Source organism: Coptis chinensis, chromosome 6 (genome assembly GCF_015680905.1).
Source record: "Coptis chinensis isolate HL-2020 chromosome 6, ASM1568090v1, whole genome shotgun sequence".
In the NCBI taxonomy this organism is placed as follows: Eukaryota; Viridiplantae; Streptophyta; class Magnoliopsida; order Ranunculales; family Ranunculaceae; genus Coptis; species Coptis chinensis.
The window spans coordinates 53,949,829-53,971,601 of NC_141461.1; the positions used below are offsets into that span (position 1 = coordinate 53,949,829).

Genomic DNA, 21,773 nt, shown 5'->3' on the forward strand with positions numbered 1-21,773 from the left:
TTCATTGAACCAAACATAGCCTTAGTTCATTGTGTAGGTAGGTAGGATTGCATATGTCAATTCTGTATGTTGACCTGCTCGTTATATGAACTCCACTTATACGAACTCCGAAAAAACTCCACTATGAACTCCAAAAATCAGCTTCTAATTCATATAATGAGCAAGTATGGTAACGAGCAGGATTCGTTTACCATACTTTTTATATCATACTTTTTACCACATCCCCTTATAAGATGAATTAAGTGCTAATAATTTTTGGATATTGTTTCGGCAGTAAACTGCTTCAACACAACGAGAGCAATGGTAAAGAACGCACTAAGAAACAGAGGAATTTGATGTTGGGGGAGATGAAACTGAACCAAATAATGGCTGCCTACGTACCCAAGATCTATTCTCTAGGGATCAAGTTTCAACGTAGTTCCTTATGAAAAATAATGTGGTATTTATATAGGTAGAGTAGAGAGTCCTTGTAGCTCAAGTAATCTTGTTGGTTGAGTAATTGTGATAGAATATAACTGTCAACTGATAATTATCTCTTTGATAAGAAATGAATCTGGACATAAATCAACGTATATTGGTGACAAGCCATGTGGCTAAGGTTCAGCCTTAGACACATGAGTTAATGGGCATGTACATTGATCCATGATATTGCGAATTAGGCTTTAGCCCTGTTGATTAAATGAATAAAATAGAGACCCCTACTAATGGACGTTTGCCACGTAGGTGGGGGTCGAAACACCGCCCCCTCTTTGTCAGGCGAACAAAGTTCACATGGCAAAGAAGAGAAGATAAAACACGGAACACGTGAATTAATATAAGAGTAAGCGGAGTGTATAAAAAGTGTCGTGTGAACGTAAACGATAAGATAAATGGACAACCGGGAAAAATTCGTGAATTAGCGGAAATGAAAAAATGTCAAATTAACGGATACGGGACGCAATGACGTAGTTAAATAAAAAACGGCCGAAAACGCATAGATAGAATAAAAGATGCACATAAATAAAATACGGTCGAAAATATCAAAAAGAAATTGAGTGCCGAATACTGTACCGAACGCATTTCGTAACAAGGCGAAAGTGATGTCGACGACGCGTACCAGCGGAATAGCAATACTAGGATTAGACCGTTTGAAAACTGTGGAGAAAAATCCGCGAAATATCCGACGGAACGGACATAAATCGGCGAATTACTGTGAACGAAATAATTGGAATTCGAAAAATGTACAAGAGTCAAAAATTTGTTCCGAAATATGAATACGAGTAGCGTGATAAGTGAGCATAAGGAAACATAAAAGAAGTGTACATCATATAATACTAGGATGCTAAAATAAATCCGGATTGGATAAAGGATAGAATTGCATCATCCACCTTAAGTCGGTTTGGATGGTAGAATTACATAGGGACTTAAACACTGGACCAGTGTATATATAAACAGATAACACATAGAAATACATGCTTAGCATAAATCTTAGAGAAAAGTCACGATCTAGCACTGATAAACGGTAGAAAACAAAAGTAAACACCACCGTGTTCTCCAAAGTACTAAACCATTGTGACGACAGAAGTTTCCGTCGCGTCGCGCGCTAGTTTCGTTTAAAAAAAAAGAAAAGTTCTTGGGTAGACGAAGAAAAGGTTAGTACTGTTGTCATTGTTTATCTATACATACGGTTTTAGGCATCGACAGATCATAGGAGAAGTGAACATGGAAGCCGCTATAACATTGATGACGTTGTACGAGCTGTTGGCATTGGAGCTTTAGTTGATATAGGTAGTTTCATCACCTTGTCGTTGGAAGACCCATGCTGGGCTTGGAAGGCGCCCGCAGAAACTCACCCGTCAGCGCAGCGAGGATATCGCGGTAAGCATTCTTTGTGCGTTATGTTGTTTTTTGTGTTTTTTTTTTTTTTTTTTGCATGGGCGTTCACTACACCAAATTGGCCAAAAAACAACAGGTGTATTCGGCCGTAAACGACGGTTAATAGCCCACGTAATAAAACTTGAGCCCATAGCCGTGGTTGTCTAACTCAATAGCCGTCGTCCTCTTATAATAGAATTTGGAGCTTTGACGAGCTAATTCCCGCTCTACTATTTCGCTAAAAATTAGACTTCGCGGCTAAATTTCGATTGGGCAAATAAGAAAAATATAGCAGAGAGAGAGAGAATTCGCCTTCGTCAAAACAAATCAGATAGTGACTACTTTTCTTCTTAAACAAAGTGTGAGAGAAAAATAGATATTGAGGTTCGTTTGGAAATCTTGATTGTTGTTTTCATCTCGTTCTGTCGCCATCAACAGCTTAGTTTCAGGTAATCATATAATCTCATTTGCAACAATTAACACTTTATTTTTATTTTTTTGTATAAATTCTTTAGATTTCAATTATTTTATTTGTTTTCCCATCAGTTTTTCGGTTTCAATTTGGGGGGTTTTGGTGGAATGTGTTTTGCTCGATCATCCAATTAGCAGGTACTACATATTTTGATCTTAATTCTTTGATTAATATCTGTTATTAGTCGAAAAATTGAATTTGTTGTTGTTATATTAAACCAATTGCAATTTATTTTTAAAAGGTTGAATTTTTCTTCAAAGATTACAATTTTTTTTTAAAAGGTTGAATTTTTCCGCAAAGATTACAAATTTAATGTTAAGTCACTGTAAAAAATCAGTTGGGTTGCTCAAAAAAAAATTCAGTGGTAGTAACGCATACAACTAGGATACCTTTCAACGTCCTCTTAGTTAATCCTTGGGTATACGTGGTATCATAAGCATAGCATTCCATCTTAACGAGATGTTTTAGGACTAGCTGAAACCGGTAGTGGCAAAACTATTTGCATTCGCTACCTATATTACAAAAGTTAGCTAAGAATCATTACGGTGTTTACGCGTTAGTTATAACGCCTACGCGTGAATTGGCGTTTCAGTTAGCTGACCAGTTTAAAGCACTTGGGTCTAGTTTGAGTTTGAGGTGTAGTGTTATTGTTGGTGGAATGGATATGATTGAGCAAGGGAAAGTGTTGATGAGTAGGCCTCATGTTATTATTGCTACGCCAGGGAGGATTAAGGTTTTGATTGAAATTTGGATCTGGATATTGAGGCTGTGTTTAAGAGGACTAAGGTATAAAATTGTTTTTGTTGATGATATGTAAATTTATTAGTTATAAGTATATGAAGAAAAATGTTAAAGCAATTTGAATGGTTAAAGTATATGTGAGAAACTGAGATATGCAATATGTTTCATAACCATGTGGGGATAGAATTTCTTGCGATTGGCACCTTGACGTGGTGTGTTTTAGAGGATATGTGTAGTGGATGATTGAGTTTTGTATCTGTTTTAATTGAATGGAAACACTTAAAATTTATGAACGTGTAGTTGTGTATGGCTAAACCATACAAATCTTAGGATACTTGGATGTAGAGACTTGAAGTGTTTAGAGCGAGACTTGAGTTGTCCATAGACAGAAGATGTTGCTGAAAGAAAGGCTTCAATGACTACATTTTGACCAAACTTCGTCCCAGTAAACCTTTAGGTTGAAAAAGTATTGGCGGATCACCTCTCAGAAAGGGAGGAAATCCTATTCTTCAGTTGCTGAAACAACAACATATGTCTCTGTGTCAGTGTCGGCTTACATACCTTTAACTGACCCCACCGACCATTCTCAATGTGGCTTAAAAGCTCTTCTATTTCCCTTCTCGAGGGAGTTTCGTTTAGCCCCATTCCCAAGATCGATCCCCTTCTTTGGGGACCTTTCAATCTTTCATACACTGATTTTAGAGTAGGGTCTCTAGCCCATATCTCAGCTCTTTATACCTTATTATCCCCGAGGAGCCCCCAAAGTAAGCTAAAATTCCTTTAGTTTAGAGCGGGCAACAAGCCCTTTTTTATTAGTTAGTCGGATACTAAATCCCGGTTGGCAACCTCTATCCAGCCCTTGATTCTGCTTAATACTTTGTTGGATTTGAAACTACAGCCTCAGCCCTTGCTCCACCAGCTAGAGCTTGGCTAGATGTCCACCTCTGATCACCATCTGTTTTGACTCGTTCGTTACCTAGTGATGAGCTTGACTGGTGCTCTAAGATGAACGCGGTCCGATCCGCAAAGCTGGCTCAACGGCTCTTGAGTTTGGCCCCTCTCTTAAGCAAAAGCGTTGTTTCGGGTCATTCGAATGGGCCTCAAGCCGCCCCATGCTTCAACACCTAAGTTTTCACCAGAAAAACCCAATTTTTATTATGGGCAGAAAGATTAGATTCCAGTTCAGGGAAACCAAACAAAGAAAGCAAATCGGAAATTATTTTATCACTACGCGAATCCAAAAGAAAACTCGGAGCGAGAATCAACATCCTCACTTAGGGCTAGGCTAGGCCGCTTGGGGCTTATGGCGCTCCCTCTGCGGCTTCTCCGAAAGGTTTTCTGTCACTACTTAAGATAACACAATATTGGGATGTGAATCCATAAGAGAAGGACATAATAGAATAGATAGGTGAGTGCGTTGAGTTCCGAAAGAAGAGCTTCTTCCATAGGGAGAATCTATGAAAATCTAGTTGGGATGGATATAACCATACTAACAAAGGAAACAAGATAAATACCATATAATACATTCCTACCCCGCCTAATCTCTTCTAACCGAAAGAACCTTTCAGTAAAAATAGAAAGCAAGGAGGAACATAGGTCCCACTTTTTTTCTTAGAGGCCGCCATACTAAACTAAAAGCACTTGAAGGAAGTTAATGGCAGTACTTACCCTAATATAGATATCTCTACTCAGCTCTTCCCCAGCTACCATAGCGGCGGGGAGCTACTAGAAAGGCAGGAAAGATAAAGTGCCTTAGAGAATTGAAAGCGAGGAAGGAAGATCGGGGAGTAAGATACAACCAATCGTCCAAACCGGATTTTGGTTGTCTAACTCAAGGTAAGCAACCTTCCTTAAGGATCCCAGTCTTTGTTAAAGGTCTTATGCTTAGAGTGCAACAGCGAGAATGGCTTGTTGCAGGAGCGGTGCTCGTCTCTATCGTCCATGACGCCCATCTTGAATTAGCAAGAATGCCTAAAAAAGCTGTCGGAAAGACTTGGGATTTTGGTCCGATGAGGAGGCTTCGTTTATCCTAACGTGGACCTTTTTTCTCCGATATGTTAGAATGGTCCTCGCAATACATTGTTCCAAATATTTAGCTATTTCTTTCCTTCCAAAGAGATTGACCCTCTTTTCGAGGAAGAAGCTTCTTACCCGTATTCATAAATCAATTACTACATAATACTTAATCTAGGTTCGCTTCATCACCGGGCGGCGTTTAAATCGGGTTCAACGACTTATAGTTAGTTGTTTTGTATGTCAAAGATTCCGTATGAGACCTCCGGATGACTATCTATTGACAATGTATTCGACCGGTCGCCGGGTTTTAAGGTGCCGAAAGAGTATTCGCTATTCCTAACGCCAACAATGAAAGCGGGCACTACTTCGCCGTCCCTTGAATGATTAGTGTATGTCGATCGTAAAGTAAAATCCCACAAGATGGAACTTTCGATCAACCTCGCACTCTCCGCCTGTTGAAGGGTTGCATGAAGGTAAGATTGTATGATTTATCTTCTCGCGAATCGACCGCTTTCCTCTTATCTTAAGTTCCAGAGGACAGTGATCGAGTGTTTGTTTAACAAGGTAGTTGCCCATGCTTGGGTTGAGTCCGATTACAAGTAAAATAGATTTCGGGCTCCTAACTCAGCAGAAGGCTACTTTAAGTTTATCACCCTTGGGCTTCCTATCATCCTGGCTGTTATTCTCTGTCACCACATGCTTGTGTGGCTCAGTGCGGATGCGGTCTACCCTGGCAGGAGATTTGTTAAATACTAGCTTCTCGGTGATGATTTTGTCATCGGGGATGCGCGAGTAGGTAACCAAAGCACCTCCAAAGTGAACAATGTACCGCATAGTTGAGATCTCTAAACTTAAAACAGATCTGATGAGAGACACCGCAAGTTCCTGAATGATATAGTGAAAGAGTTCCTACCAATACCAATGTTAGACATTGTACAAGGCAAATTTGTATCCCAAATTCATCCCACTTGAACCGTAATAAAGAAACACGGAAACATCACATTTTACAAAACCATGGAACCATTATGCTCTTAAGTTTAGGATGCAGGGGATTTCGCTAAAATCTGTTCATAACTGATAATGACCACTTTTATCAAGTAAAAGCATATCTAAAAGATAAATTCTGCAATTCCACATAGGAACACAAGTATTTTCAGTTCACTTTTAATCACTTTGAGTAATAATAACAACCCCATTAAGTTCTTGAGACTAAAGTACAAAAAGAACCAATAGATTTCTAACAAAAACAAAGAATGCCTATTAACCCATTGTGTATAAAGTATATAACATTCAATCAACAATTTCAAACTACCAAATGCACAAAACAAAACAGCCCCATTGCTTATTACAATCAATCAAAAACAAATCTTTAATTGCAACAAAATAAATAAAAAAACAAGAAGTACCTCAAATTTCTCTCACAAGATCTTGCAAGAAGTGAGTATTAACCGAGGAGAAGAAGTGGGCAAGCGTTCATTTGAATGGTTATAGCTAAGACCACGCCAACTATGATGACTAATAAAGAAGGTTGAAGACTTTGTTGCCATGAAAGCCTTCTCAAACAATCCACATTTGGTTTAATAGTTTCTTCTAAATCATACCCGAGAACATAAGCTCGTTTCTCAAACATCTGAGCCAAAATCTTCTTTGGAATCCCTAAAGAAACCAAGTAATCCACAATCAGCTTAATAACAGTCCCCACTCTCATTCCAAGCAAATAAGGATATTGCGTGACCATCGGGCCAATATCCCTAGGACTAACACCAATACTCACAAGATACGCAACCGAAGTACTCATCGTACCCTCGAGCTTAAACCATAAAAGCTCAGGATACTTCTGTAAAACATAACCAATATCCTGCCTATTGACATCAAGACCTCGAAGAAACTTAACAACAGGAACAAGTTCAACAACCACACTAGCATGTAAAATTTGTGGATAGTTCTTAACAAACTCACCCATATTTGACCTTTTAATCCCAATTTTCTCTCAATAGCCTAAAATAGGAATAATATTTTTCCTAACCCTACACCCTAACATTAATGGATACTCATTAATATCATCAATGGTCAATCCAATCTTTTGTAAAAACTCAACTCTTTCTTTCATAACTTCTACTATTGATGGTAATTCTAAATGTTCTAACTCATCAGGTACAATGCCCAAGTTCTTTAAATAGTCACAAAAAATAACCCTTGACACAAATATATGCAACGGTAAGTAAGAAGTTATGAGAAGAACAAAAGAAAGGTAAAAAAAATACAATCATGGAAAAAATGCTACCTACTGTATCAAATATCCATATAATAAAACATGCCTTGACATGTCATTCAACCTTGTGCCACACTCTATAACAGTTCCTACTTGCTACCTTTAACCGTGCCTTCTTTTATGTTTTAAATCACTCCACAGTCAACTTGTGAACCCACAGTCCAATCCAATCTAATATACTGATAAGTTAAAGAATCCATCACATTCAACAATGTATTCACATAAGCAAAGCATACATAATATGACCTGTTTTCACATGACCAAGGTCTCGGGTATCTAATACCATGTGATTTCCAGTTTCCCCCTCTGAAGGTTTTTAAAACAAGTTCGTTACAGTAACGAAAGTCAATAATGAATATCATTGGTACAGATGACAAGGCTAAATTTAAAAAAACTAGCTTATTTTAAATTCTAATCTAGCTACGAAGGTGTGTTTGATTTGTGAGAATGATTCTCGCATCTATCTTTGAGAAATTTTAGGTTGATACAAGTCTTCCACTCTCTAAAAAAACTCATAATTGAAAGAACTTGTCAAAAACTCGTTCAAATTCACCATCGGCTACTCACTTAATTACCCATAAAGCATCGTTTATACAAACATGTAAACTATAAAGATACTGGATTTAGATTCAATTTAACAATAGAGAATCACAGTGAACCACACAAGATTTTCATTACAATGTCATTGAAGTGGTTTGGACCCTCAGTTTGAGGAATGTGTGATGTGTTCTTGATCACTTCCAATCTTGCCTTGTCTCCCAAAAGCCTGAAAAAAGAGAGTAGATCGTTGTAATTAAGCGATATTGGTAAATTAAGAGTCATTTCAGTTGTTCACTTACTCCTTCAGCTCCAAGGTATTCTTTAAGGGAAATATTTTATCCTGCTCCCCCAAACAATTAAAACCTCCCCGCAAAAAATATATACATGAACTTGTTTGAAATTTGTTGACATTAAAAACGGTGTTACATTCTTAAAGACGTAACCTTGTGACTAATCAAAATAAGTATTTATCAGATAATTTGGATTTTTATCAAATTTGAAATAACAAAAACAAGTTTGAGTTCGCTGACGTGACCATTTACGGTTGAACGATCAAAGGGCATATGTTTTGATGAGCATTTCTTCTTTTCATTTTTCCAAATATTCTAGTTGTTAGTTAAAGCGGCTTCCTAGTAGTGTTTAGATATTCAATAAGTTTGTTTCACTCATGAATTTGTGTTTGTAAATTATATATTCGGCTCTAATCGCTTTAACGTATATGATATATGATTAAAAACAGTTGAAGTTGTTTATGAACTTCTTTTAAGCTAGCTGACGAGTATATCAATCGGTTGGCTAGGGCTTTCTATTTCATTACCTAAATATCTGCCTGATAACGGGTTATTTCGAGTTCGCGAATCAATTCCGCGGACCAGGAAAGGATCTATCACCTATATATGTGAAAATGCTCCACCTTACAGCCTTGCTTCCCAGGGTATCCTGCTTCTTGACATTTGAAATCAAAGAAAGAAGGACGATAAGGCAAACTAGTTCTTTATCGATGGTGATCATCCATACCGCTGCTTCTAACCACAATTAACATCACTCCGGGGGCTATGGGAAGGCAAGTGGAACACTTAGTTCTTGAAATGCACTTAAAGAAAGAAATTCTTCACTTTTATAATCATCATTAAATGCACTTGAAGTAGGTTCTTTACTTTCAGATATATCATCTTTACGTTCATGAAATGCACTTTCCGAAATCCAATCATTACTTGAATAATCTGAATTATCATTATCAGAAATACGACTATAACACCTAAGACTATTCAAATAAATACGACTATCACACTTAATACTACTATCAGAAAAACAACTATTTAACCTTATACTATGAATATGCAACCCAAACTTTTGTGTACTCCTACTTACGTTCGAGTAGTATTAGGTTATATAGTGTTGATAGCGGATCTGATAATGAACTTAAAGAGGAACTTAAAGATGTAATTAATGATAGTGAATTTCATGATTTATATAAATCTTCAGATTTAGTTTCTGAAAGTGACGAAATTCTTGATCGATTCGATCGAACTCTGACAACTTAGGGAAGAATGATGGGTCGCTAACAACTAACAAGGCCCCTAAATGACCGCTCCGCTCAGAAGGCCTACCTATTTTTTCCCCAATTTGTCACTTGCTCATCCCTCTCTCATGAGAGATTGTCTCTCCTTTCCCGGCGGCTTTGACTCATGCCTATAGCCAGTTGCTAAGACGATTCCCATTCAAGCATTCTCATTCAACGGTCTATCAATGCTGCCTTATTTTTTTCCAAATAGCTTTCTTTCTACTAGTTCTTACATAAGCAATTTGCAGGAAGTAAACAAAGTCTTTCCTTCCAAAATCAACTCCTGAAGTATGATCAAACTGCGGTTGGATCAAACTGCGACCCATACTGAAAAATCACGAGGTTACGCTTCATCCTCATGGCAACAATGGATTTCTCACTCTTCGCGACCATTTCTTTTCATGGCACCTCTCTTCGACCTCAATCAACTCAAGTACACTACTTAGTAGTGCTTCTTCACTTACGGAATTGTTTGGGTGTTCTCTATTTTGGCTAATATTAGCTTGTGAACTTAAATGATTCACAACAAAGTAAAAGTAACTCAATAAAGTGGTTCAATCTTTATATATAGGGGCCCCTGTATATATGTGTGTGTTTATATAAGCAAAATATCAGTATTCAAACACTCCGTTTAGTAAGACTAAAAACAATATATTCTTATATAATGACTTTAATATAAAATGGAATGTGAAAATATTTAAGGTAAGGAAGCAGCCATACTCCAAGCGGGGTGTCAGCAGTAAGCGTCAATCTACAGGGCACTTTCTTAATCCTTGTATAGAAGATCTACAGAATACATAAAAGGAAAATAACACTAATAATAACAACTGGAACAGTAAAAAAAAAACTAAATATTTTATTACCTCTGCTTTCCTTGCCGATGTCCGCGTAAATACGTGCACTTGTAAACTAGGAGGTGATCTTCTTGTGTTAGTGTGTGACTTGTGTTAGTGTGCATCACGAGATCTAAGAAGGAGAAGAAATAAAACCGAGAAGCCTAGAAGTTAGAAATAGAAAAAATATTTATGACGATTATTCTAGAAGATATGACTTACAAAGAACTGATCAAATAAGCCCTTCAATATAGTTTCTAGAAGATATGACTTACAAAGAACTGATCAAATTTTGTTTCTAGGGTTTTCCTTTTCTTTTTTCATCCAAATTAAAGAGTTGCAGTCTCTAATGAGTCTTGTTATCCCCATATATTGAGGTCTTTTGATCATATAGCGTTTTAGTGATTGATAGTATTTTGAATTATGAATGATATACCATTAAATTTTGTCTTGGTATTTAGCAGTTGCTAGCTTGAACTTGTGCTTATTGCTAATATTATATTTAGTTCTCATTCTTTTGTATAGTAGGAATGTTTCGCATTACCCCAAACAGGGCATGGATGAAAGCACCTCAAGCGTCTACGGAATATCTTGATGGTGTCATATCGTTCCTCACATTTGCTCAAAACAAACCGGGAAACGATGGATGGTACTGCTGTCCATGTGTAGCATGTCGTAATGTTAATGGGAAAAAGACTCTATCTGAAGTCAGTGACCATCTAATCCGTCTTGGTATTGATCAGACATACACAACGTGGACTTTTCATGGTGAACCACTGCCCACTAGTGGCATTAAAAAGGGGATTCCTAGCACTTCTTCAAGTGCAACCCCTAGGATGGTTGATTTGGTTAACGATGCCCACATAGATCCCGAGTCATTAGATGATTGTATGGATGAACTTCGAGGTGGACGTGACACACAAAATGAAGAAGATATACATGGTAATGATTACTACAAAAAATTGAAGGAAGATGCAGTACAACCTTTATACCCTTCGTGTGAAGATGGATTAACGAAACTTTCCGTGACAGTTGAGTTGATGAGTATGAAAGCTAGAAATAGATGGTCGGACAATAGTTTCACAGAGTTGCTCCAAATGTTAAAAGCTATTTTGCCAAAGGAGAGCACTATACCTATTGACACCTATAATGCGAAAACACTGATCAAATCTTTGGGAATGGACTATGAGGTGATCCACGCGTGTCGTAATGATTGCATTCTATACTGGAAAGAGCATGCAACTAGGGAGTTTTGTCCAGTGTGTAAGGCAAGCAGATGGAAGTCAATTGTTCTTAGGAATAAAGGGAACAAAATTCCGTGGAAGGTGCTAAGGTACTTCCCATTAACACCAAGGCTGAAGAGATTATACACAATACCGTGGATTACAGAGAAAATGAGGTGGCACACAAATTCAGTTGGAGATGAGGATTACATACGCCATCCTGCTGATTCTTCTGCTTGGAAATCAGTTAATCGCAAGTGGCCTGAATTTTCAAGTGAGCCACGCAATGTCCGGCTAGGACTAGCTACAGACGGATTTAATCCTTTTGGAATGAATAGCAATTCTTATAGCTGCTGGCCTGTCATGATGGTTCCCTATAATCTTCCTCCCTCCTATTGCATGACTCGAGAATTTACAATGTTAACATTGTTAATCCCCGGAAAAACTAGCCCAGGAGATGACATTGATGTGTATTTGCAACCATTGATTGAAGAGTTGATTGAATTGTGGACAGTTGGAAGTCTAGCATACGATGCCTACTCCAAGAAAATATTTACTATGAAAGCTATTTTGCTATGGGCGATACATGATTTTCCGGCGTTGGGTCATCTCTCAGGTAGTAGAACAGGTGGAAAGTATGCTTGTCCAGTTTGTAGTGTACATACCGACTCAATCAGACTATTACATGGGAAAAAGGAAGCTTACATGGCAACCAGAAGATTCCTACCAGATGATCATGTGTTTAGGAGCCAAAAATGCAATTTAATGGAAAAGAAGAGCATAGAAAAAAAGCCCAATCGCTTGACCGGTTCCGAGGTATTGATGAGGGTGGAAACATTTCCCACGATTAATGCGGAAAATTAAGCAAGAAAAGGAAAAGACCAAGCACACCTACGATGAAAAAATGGTTCATATGCATGGTCCAAGAAATCAAAATTGTTTGACTTGCCGTATTGGGAGGTAAGTTTAAAATGTTTCGCATCACAAGTGTTATATATTATAATATATTAGGTATTTTAACATTTTCAGTTTTGTGTAAATGTAGGAGTTATTTATTCCACACAATGTGGACGTGATGCATCTGAAAAAAAAAATGTTCTTTGAACATCTCCTTGGGACAATCATGGGAACAAAAGAGAAGAATAAGGATGGTCTTGCAGCTCGCCTAGACCTTAAAGAAATGAAGATAAGGAAGAACTTGTGGCCTATTGAAGAGAATGGCAAGATTTTCTTGCCTAAAGCTCCATTAAACTTTGTCGAAATCAAAAAAAAAGCTGGTATGTCAAACTCTAGTTGATCTGAAAGTTCCCAAAGGGTATAGTTCAAACTGGAAACATCATGTGAATATGGAGGAGCTTCAACTCAAGAGCATGAATTCACATGATTACCACATCCTCATGCAACAATTGCTCCCAGTTTTACTAATGCATGCATACAAAAAGCATAAGCCTTTGCGTGCTGCTATCTTGCAATTGTCGCTATTCTTCAATGTCTTGTGCTCAAAAGTTATTCACCGTGAGACGCTCGAGATCATGAAAAAACGTGTTGTGGAAACTTTATGTGTGTTTGAAAAGTATTTCCCTCCTTCATTTTTTGTTCCCATGATACACCTTGTTGTGCACTTGGCGGAGGAGGCATTAACTAATGGACCTGTTCCATTTCGATGGATGTACCATTTTGAGCGGTATGTAATATATATTTATCTCATTTTATGCTATTCATATATGAAATTATTGTGTCTCTGATTTATTTTATGTAACAGGATGATGAGAATATACAAAGGGAATGTGATGAATAAGACACATGTAGAAGGGTGTATTGCGGAACGGTACATTATGGAAGAATCAGTAAGATATTGCATGGAGTACATGCCTAAAGCGAGAAAAGGAAGCCATAAAAGAGGAAAGTTCACTACTAATAAAAAGGGGACAAGGTACATTTTGTCCAATTTGCAATACGAACAAGTGCGCAAATGGCTTTTGCAACATTGTCCTCAAAATGCTGAATGGGAGGCGTAAGTAAAATCTGATTTTTTTTCTTCATTACTTTCAAATTTCATGTAAATTTATTCAAATCTAAAGTTGTTTAAATTACAGGAAGTACCAGTTATACGTTGAACCCTATACATCTCATCCTTCTAGGGGTCGACGTCGAAAAAGGAATGTAGCAACTGAAAAGCCATTGGAATACGTTCCTTGGTTAAGACAACAACTACAAAATCAGAAGATGACGACCTTGAAAAGGCTTGCTATGGGTCCGAGCTTTGAAGCCAAGTCGTATGACAGATATGAGCACAATGGATACATGTTTTGTACTGCAGGGTCCGAAACGGCCAAGTCAACCCAAAATAGTGGGGTTTCAATGAATGCTTTTACTAATTTTAGAGCAAGTGCGAAGGATCAGAACCTCGTGGAGAAACAAGCTACTTATTACTGGATCATTAGGCAAATACTTGAAGTGGATTACTCTGATTTCAAAGAAGTGGTGTTCTATTGCGATTGGGTGCTGATTGGAGATAAAGTAAATGGATGTGTGGTTGATCCAGAAACAAATTTAGTATTTGTTAACCTTGGGAGGTTCCAAGGAAAATATAAGGAAAATGACGAGCCATTTATTTGTGCATCTGAAGCTTCTCAAGTTTTCTACTGCAAGGATCCAACAAGGGACAATTGGTATGTTGTCTTGGATGCTCCAAAGAGGTTGAATCAAGGTGTGGACGCGTTTGAGGATCCTTTGGTTTTTGAGGCAAGAATGAGTGAAGAGGAAATGATATCAGAATTAGTAAATGACATTGTGGAAGAAGTAGATACCACGATGGTTCTTGGGTTTAGATTGTTTTTTTTTTTTCTTTGTGTTTTAGGTTTAGATTGTTCTTGGGAAAAACCTATATATATATATATATATATATATATATATATATATATATATATATATATATATATACAGTTTTGCTCTAGTCAGGACTTCCCGGATAAAAAAACTTCCGGACCAAACAAATTCACGTGACTTTTTTTTTCTCTTTCTTTTTTCTCCACTTTTTTCTCCAACCCCACCTTTTCTCTCTCTTCTCTTTCCATAAATTCATGCTCTCTCTCCTCTCTCTCTCTCTCTCCATTCTTACGAAACCCCATCCCCTTAAGAAACAAAAAAAAGGAAGACAATATATGATAAGCGCACACACACACAGTAGATAGATAAACAGTTAATAAATTTAACACATCAAGGAAAAATCGTTCAGTATGTCAAAAAAGATTTGAAGATGAGAAGTCATACATGCTGCTTTTGTCTATCTCAGGGGCACAATCCATCCATTGGTGCCAAACATGGCATTTGTAGGATATCTTGATAGTGTTTCAAACCTTCATTTAGCTGAGCTTTGATGCAAATGGTTGGCACGATTACTTGATAATCAATTCAATCTCCCAACAATTCGGAACATGCTCGAGCAAACCAGCAAGGAGGAGAAGGTCATGCAGAAAACGACCAGATTTTATAAGAGGCATTGCATCTCAACTTTTTTTTTTACTTCAATTTCCTAATAACTTGGAATTACAACTCTTGGCACAAAATCGACCGAAAACGTGTTTATTCTACATGTTTGATTGATGTTAAGACAATTGAAAGGAACAACATTATCATCATCATGAATTAAAGATCTCCTCCATCTGCAGTTTACAGGAGCATGGTTCTATCAAACCCAGTTACGCCTAATCGAAATCAAGGACGCCGCATGCGGTATGTGTGGAGCATTTGCCCGCCTTCACAACAATCGATGGAGCCCATCCCGCATGAAGCGGAAACTTGTCTCTCGAGATGATAGAAGACGACTTCGAGCATTGTAGCCATACTCTAAGCAAATCTCAAATTGTCGGTCGCGACCTTTTTTGGTCGTGGGAAATAGTTGGTCACAATTTGATCATAAAATCAATAAGCAGACTGATCCTTGACCTGCCACCAGTTTTGATGGCTTCACAAGATTTGACTAGCTGCGTGTAGTGCGAGATTTTGGCCTGGAAGCTTTAGATACAGTCCCAAAGCTTGCTCCAGACCCAACTGTTGGACCTGATGCGAAGGATGGTGTTGAAAAAAGTGAGTTCCCAGTGGCAGTGGTTGAACCAAAGGCTGGAGTGCTAAATGCGGAAGGTGCTGTTGTAGACCCAAACAAAGATGTTGGTGGAGTCCCAAAATTGAAGATTGGGGCGCATTAGCGGATGATCCAAAAGGGAGGACACCGGAGCAGCACTCGATGGAGTTGAAAACATCGAGGATGACAGAGTAGAAGACGATGTATTAAATAGTGAAAACCCGCTTCCGGATGATGCGGATGGTAGTTCATGGAGTGTTTGATGTAATCGCCATAGGCGACTTGAAAATAAGCCAGCACCTAGAGTAGATGGTTGTGGCATTGAAGGCAAATGCAAGGTTGGATGAACTCTCTTCGCAGCGACTTCTGTTTGGCCAATTCCCTTCTGCCTGCCTCAAGAAATGGATCATTAGCATCACCCTTGCGCCGCTGGTCAGCAAGATAAGCTGTTTTCATAGATTCAATGTACTGATGAAGACTCTCCACCTTGGCAGCTACATGAACAAAGAAATCATGTACATTTGACATAACTTTTGGTAGAGACTGCAACAACGATGAGTCGGTGCCAGAAGAATTCTCGTCAGACTGCATCTCAACTTTTAGTATCAACCATAGTGGCGAGATATGCAAAGAAATGGGTTGGGGATTTTGGAGGAAGAAAAATTGGTTATTAGAAGCCTTCACCCTTACAAAGAACTGTGGACTACATGGAGAAGAAATTATTATATGTACAGTCTCTATATTAGCAACGACAGAAATTTGAAGGTCAATGAAGGAACTACCTGGAGGGCCGATAATGGTGCCAGTCCACGATCTCATAAATATGTCATCACCATCATCCATTCCATAGCTAACTGTTCCATCCCCAATTCCTTTCTCCCCCCTCTCAAGTTCCTTGAGTAATATGAAATTTCTAGGAACTGCAAATGACCAATGCACATTCAGCTATTACATACTCTTATAGGAAAATATGCGGATCAAAATATCAAAGACTGATTGGTATCTAACAATGAAATGACCAAATTTACTACATAAGAGAACCGGTATCTTGACTCTTTAGCCCACATTTCTCAATTCTTTAGTTCCCACAACAGTAGTAAATTAAGAAACAACACAAGCTTATAATTACTTTACTTTGTTTTTTTATCTACAAATTCTACCAAAAAAAAATAGGTGAGATTATTTCCTAGTGTTGGAAAATAATGTGGAATTTGGTTATATAAGGACATACTCTTAACACTTTATCTACCCAGTTCTCATTATAAAGGAATTAGGATTATAAACAAGTAACTCTGGTTCCAGAGCATACCTCTGATTTTTCTATAAGGGGAAGAGTGGTAAAAGTAGGAGAGTTGAGAGTTCTGTAATTGAGAAAGGAGATAGTGAGTTGTTCTTTCTAGACAATCCAACATGGAAGAGAAACATAGTAAGCAAGTTTTGGATTTGAGGCCTTGCTTGCAACTAAGTGATTGTGCTTACAGCGTAACATTGTTACCCATGAGCTCGAAGGTCGAAAAGCACAGATTTTTGGTACGTTAAGCTAGTTTGTGTTTTATTAAAGCTTGTATGCTCAACAACTACTCATAAATTCAACCACGCACAATCATAGGACGAATGCACCACATTCTGAACATTGAACAATCATAAGACAAACGAACACAGGTGGAAGTCTTCTAGTACATCAAGTGGACCATCAAATTTTCATGAAAATACAATCATAATATAAAAAATTTGAATAAATATTGCATAAATTTGAATTATAAACCTAAACAAAGGCATAACGAGTAAATCAACTTTACAAAACTAATAGAAGGGCATCAAATTTCAGTAGCAGAAATTAAACTAGAATCACGAGTTGCTATTATTAATGAGCCCATGATGAAAACACATACTAAAGAACAATGCTAATTCTAGCTACGAACCCCATTTAATTTACCGATCGAAGAAAAAAACTACTAACTCCATTTCACAAATGGATAGCGCCACCAGTTCACTATATGGTCCACTCAAGGCAAGCGTTCAACTTCTGTAGAGGCTGAAGAGTTACCACCACCATCAGCTGGACTTTGAGTGTCAGTTGAACCTATAACAGCTAATATTTAGCTCAGTACAAATAAAAATAAAAATAAAAGAGTACGTATTAAATAAAAATAGTAAGCAATCGAACATTACCAATCAACTTCGGACAGTTTCTTTTGTCATGTGATTGCCCAGTAAGTCCACATCCATTACAACGCCTTAGTTGACTTGCTTGAACCTGTGCCTTCTCTTTTCCCCCTTGTAATCTATGTTTTCCACTGCCTTTTGCTCTAACAGGATTAGGCTCATTCAAAGTCACATGTCGATGCGTTTTTTCTGTTGGAGAAATTCCAACTCCTTTAATAGCTAGCACTTCCTTAATCTTTTCATGTACCACTTTCAAATGTTCTTCATATACTTCACTTGCCTCTTCACAAACTACAGCGTCATCAAGTACCCTTGAAGTAAGATGAGATAATTTTGTGTGCCTCAACAACATAAAGTTGTTACTATTTTCTTTCACTTCTTTCCCACCATCTGTTAGTATTTCTTCCAATTTTGTGTCTTTCCTCCATCTACTCAGTATATAAGCATCCGGTAAGTAAACAATTTGACTAACTTTCAAGTAAGCCAAAATGTGTCTACAAGGAATTCCTTCAAATTCAAATTTCTTGCAGCTACAGGTAGCAAAATTTAGAGCCATATCATATACAACTTTCTGCGGTCTAGAATCTTTTGCACTTGGCCTTTTCACCATGTAGACAACTTGCTTTTCATTATCTACTGAACTTTCAATAAAGTACTCCAAACTCTCCCACAACTCATTCTGAAATCTAAGAAAAATAGACAATGTATAAATATCTGCCATCTGTTTCTCCATAGAAATTGGGGTTTTCATCACAGGACGCTCATTGCTATCAACATGATCAGCTTGCAATTCTTTATGACGCTGGTATTCAAGTGCCCTATTAAATCGCATAACAAATTCATTTAAAGAATTTTCCTTAGAGACATACCTCTTGAAAAATGCATGTGAACTTTCTGCCCTTTGACTACTTGACATGCCGGCAGCAAAAATGTGTTTCACAAATGACGGAACCCACCTAGACCGCATACCATACAAAGCGGCTAACCAAGTGTTATCTTTTAGTTCGCTTTTCCCTATTGTATCTTGCCACATTGCCTCAAACTCTTCCCCAGACTCTGTATTCCAAATGCATTTTTGAAACACAGTATAGTGATCTCTATAAATGATTGCATCCAATTTTTCAGAAAACTTGTTCAGAATATGCCAAATGCAGTATCGATGATATGTATTTGGAAGAGCTTGAGCAATAGCTTTTGACATAGTGGGGTCTTGATCAGTGATAATCATTTTGGGAGGGCCAACTGACATTACTTCCATCCATTTTTGGAGTAGCCAAATAAATGATTCTCGTCGCCCTCGTCACACGGAATGCACAACCAAATATTACAAATCTGGCGATGTTTATTCACCCCTACAAATGGTGCAAATATCATACCATACTTATTGGTTTTGTAGGTTGTATCAAACACTACTACATCACCGTAAAAGCTTGTGCGCCTTTATTGCCTTTGCATCGACCCGAAACAATGAGTCAACCTATTTTCGTCACGGGTCTCGGTTTTGAAAGAAAATGAAGAATTCTTTTTTTTGCTCGACAAAAAATATTCCATCAATATCTCTGCATCGCGCCCATCTACTAAGCTCTTTGAATCTCTAACAAAATTTCTAAGGTCTTTTTTTCTCAGACAACCAATATTTTCTATTCCACCCGCTTCCATTGAAAGAATACTAATTTGCTGGTTTATAGGTATATTAGCAGATGATAAAAGATTAGACAATGACTTTTTTGTATCAGATATGCCACGGTGAGATCTCAACAGATGTACTTTATGAGGGGTTGAAAGTGAGTGGTTGTGGACCTCGATAAATTGGCTGACGCTGTAACCCGACTTCAATTTATTCTTCAAAACTGACAATTTTGCCTTGCAACCCTCACGAACAATCCCCCGTCGCCTTTTCTTTTCTATCTTATTTTTCTGTTTAGGTTTCCCTTCTTTGAAACAACAGTACTCCTTCCTAGTTATTTCATTGCCTTCTTTATCCTTCTTAGTAGAATTACTTCGTATACTAAATCCAGCCACTTTTGCATAAGTATTGTAAAATTCATAAGCTTCATCCAAAGAGTGAAATTCTTGTCCTATTTTCGGTTTGCAATCTTCTTTTACTTCAGGCATATAAACCATATCAGACTGTTCTTCTTCATCTGAGTCCAAATGTTCAAACTCCATATCCATTCAATAGATGCTACACATCAATTTCAAAATATGAGCAGCATTATAATTAGTTGGCATTTAATAATAATTCTTAAGAAATTAAATGTATATAAATTGAGCATACCACCCAATATGTTAAAAACGGAATATAATTAATTAACATTTAATAATAAAAATTTGAGAAAAAAAAAAAAAATGGGGAAAATTGAGCTTACTTTGTGTAATCGCGATGTTTGAAAAGCAATAGTATAGTGTTGACTATTTTGTTCCACGTTGGAACACTCTTAAAAAGTAAAAAAAAAAAAGTGTGGTGGTGATATTGAGGTGAGAGTGTGAAGGTGGGGTCGGAAGTTGGGAAGTGTCGAAAAAGAAATTAAAAGATAGAGAGGAGAGAGGCGTGAGGCGTGAGAGAAAAAATTGAGGAGAATGAAAAAGGCACGTGAAATTGTTTGATAAAGTGGAGAGAGAAAGAGAGTGTGGGGTCAAAGAAAATCAATAAAGTAAAGAGAGAGGAGAGAGAAAAAGTGGGGTTGGAGAAAAAAGTGGAGAGAAAGGAGAGAGAAAAAAGTACGTGAAATTGTTTGATAAAGTGGAGAGAGAGAAAGATAATGTGTGGGGTCAAAGAAAATCAATAAAGTAAAGAGAGATGAGAGAGAAAAGGTGGGGTTGGAGAAAAAAGTGGAGAGAAAGGAGAGAGAAAAAAAGTACGTGAAATTGTTTGATAAAGTGGAGAGAGGAGAGAGAGAAAGAGAGTGTGTGGGGTCAAAGAAAATCAATAAAGTAGAGAGAGAGAGAGAGAAAAAGGGGGTTGGAGAAAAAGTGGAGAGAAAAGGAGAGAAAAAAGTCACGTGAATTTGTTTGGTCCTAAGTTTTTTATCCCGAAGTCCCGACTAGACTAAATCAGATATAATATATATATATATATATATATATATATATATATATATATATATATATATATATATATATATATATATATATATATATTTTTTTTTTTTTTTTTTTTTTCCTGTTCTAAGTTTCTTTTGAAGGAATTGATTGTTAGAATTAGTAATAGTAAATGGATGTTTTGTTTTGAGCATGATATTAAGTTGAATTGCTATGTTTTGAGCATGATATTAGGTATACATGTCGCATCCGACATTTGATCAAATGCTAATGTCGGAGGAGCAATCTAGCGAGCATGAGCATGAGCATGAGCCTGAGCCTGAGCCTGAGGGTGAGATTTTTAATATTTGGAAGTTTTATCACTCTAGTTTATTTTATTTCTTATGTATGTGTATAATTAACAATCTATTATATTGTTATGTAGCCCCACCTCCTGTGAGAATAGAAGTTTATTTCAATGTTGATGGGAAGGCGGTTGGACCAAATGCAAATAAATATGCTTCACGACTAGGGAAACTTACAAGGCAACATTGTCCTCCACACTACTCTGAATGGACCCTTGTTCCCCGCCAAGCGATAAATCTTTTGTGGAATGGTATCTTGGTGAGTATGTCTTTCATTCAAATTGTTTGTTTTGCTTTCAACAAAGGTGGGAGTGATGTCCCACACACATATATATATATATATATATATATATATATATATATATATATATATATATATATATATATATATGATTTCTGAATTTGTTTTGGTAGAGCCGGGTTCGATGTCCCAAAGGAATATCGGGGCTTCAACAACTACACAAAGCAAATAACATGTGGAGGAATTGGAAGTCTAGTCTTCGGAAGCATTGTGACCAATATGATACAATCCTAGAGAGAAAGCGGAATCGTAAAAGTGGTGTGAAGAAAGAAGAGTGGGATCTATTTGTTGACATGGAGTCAACTGAGCTCGCATGCCTTC

General features: G+C 37.3%; 2 protein-coding genes and 2 long non-coding RNA genes across 4 annotated transcripts; 3 read left to right on the forward strand and 1 right to left on the reverse strand.

Moving 5' to 3' along the window:
• The first annotated feature begins 2,093 nt into the window (after positions 1 to 2,093).
• LOC147493618 (uncharacterized) lies at positions 2,094 to 8,761 on the forward strand. The gene is made up of 3 exons (XR_015200214.1): positions 2,094 to 2,303; positions 2,401 to 5,879; positions 8,667 to 8,761. It is a non-coding gene; the product is annotated as an uncharacterized LOC147493618 (long non-coding RNA).
• LOC147493619 (uncharacterized) lies at positions 7,789 to 8,246 on the reverse strand. The gene is made up of 2 exons (XR_015200212.1): positions 8,195 to 8,246; positions 7,789 to 8,121 (listed from the first exon to the last, which is right to left on the reverse strand). It is a non-coding gene; the product is annotated as an uncharacterized LOC147493619 (long non-coding RNA).
• Positions 8,762 to 10,822: 2,061 nt separating the features above from the next.
• Positions 10,823 to 12,379, forward strand: LOC147493620 (uncharacterized). Its single transcript, XM_086567883.1, has one exon. It carries the CDS (start codon positions 10,823 to 10,825, stop codon positions 12,377 to 12,379), a length of 1,557 nt encoding a protein of 518 aa, XP_086424009.1.
• Positions 12,380 to 12,787: 408 nt separating this feature from the next.
• LOC147493621 (uncharacterized) lies at positions 12,788 to 15,723 on the forward strand. The gene is made up of 5 exons (XM_086567884.1): positions 12,788 to 13,199; positions 13,278 to 13,529; positions 13,612 to 14,332; positions 15,187 to 15,250; positions 15,512 to 15,723. Exons 1-5 carry the CDS (start codon positions 12,862 to 12,864, stop codon positions 15,721 to 15,723), a joined length of 1,587 nt encoding a protein of 528 aa, XP_086424010.1. The 5' UTR covers positions 12,788 to 12,861.
• Positions 15,724 to 21,773: the final 6,050 nt, after the last annotated feature.

What these genes read in the sequence shown, in the direction of transcription:
- LOC147493621 (XM_086567884.1), top strand. Translation starts at nt 12,862, where the DNA reads ATGGAGGAGCTTCAACTCAAGAGCATGAATTCACATGATTACCACATC. An exon ending in TGGATGTACCATTTTGAGCG is followed by an intron (nt 13,200 to 13,277) that starts GTATGTAATATA and finishes TTTATGTAACAG; the next exon opens with GATGATGAGAATATACAAAG. An exon ending in CAAAATGCTGAATGGGAGGC is followed by an intron (nt 13,530 to 13,611) that starts GTAAGTAAAATC and finishes TTTAAATTACAG; the next exon opens with GAAGTACCAGTTATACGTTG.
- LOC147493620 (XM_086567883.1), top strand. Translation starts at nt 10,823, where the DNA reads ATGTTTCGCATTACCCCAAACAGGGCATGGATGAAAGCACCTCAAGCG.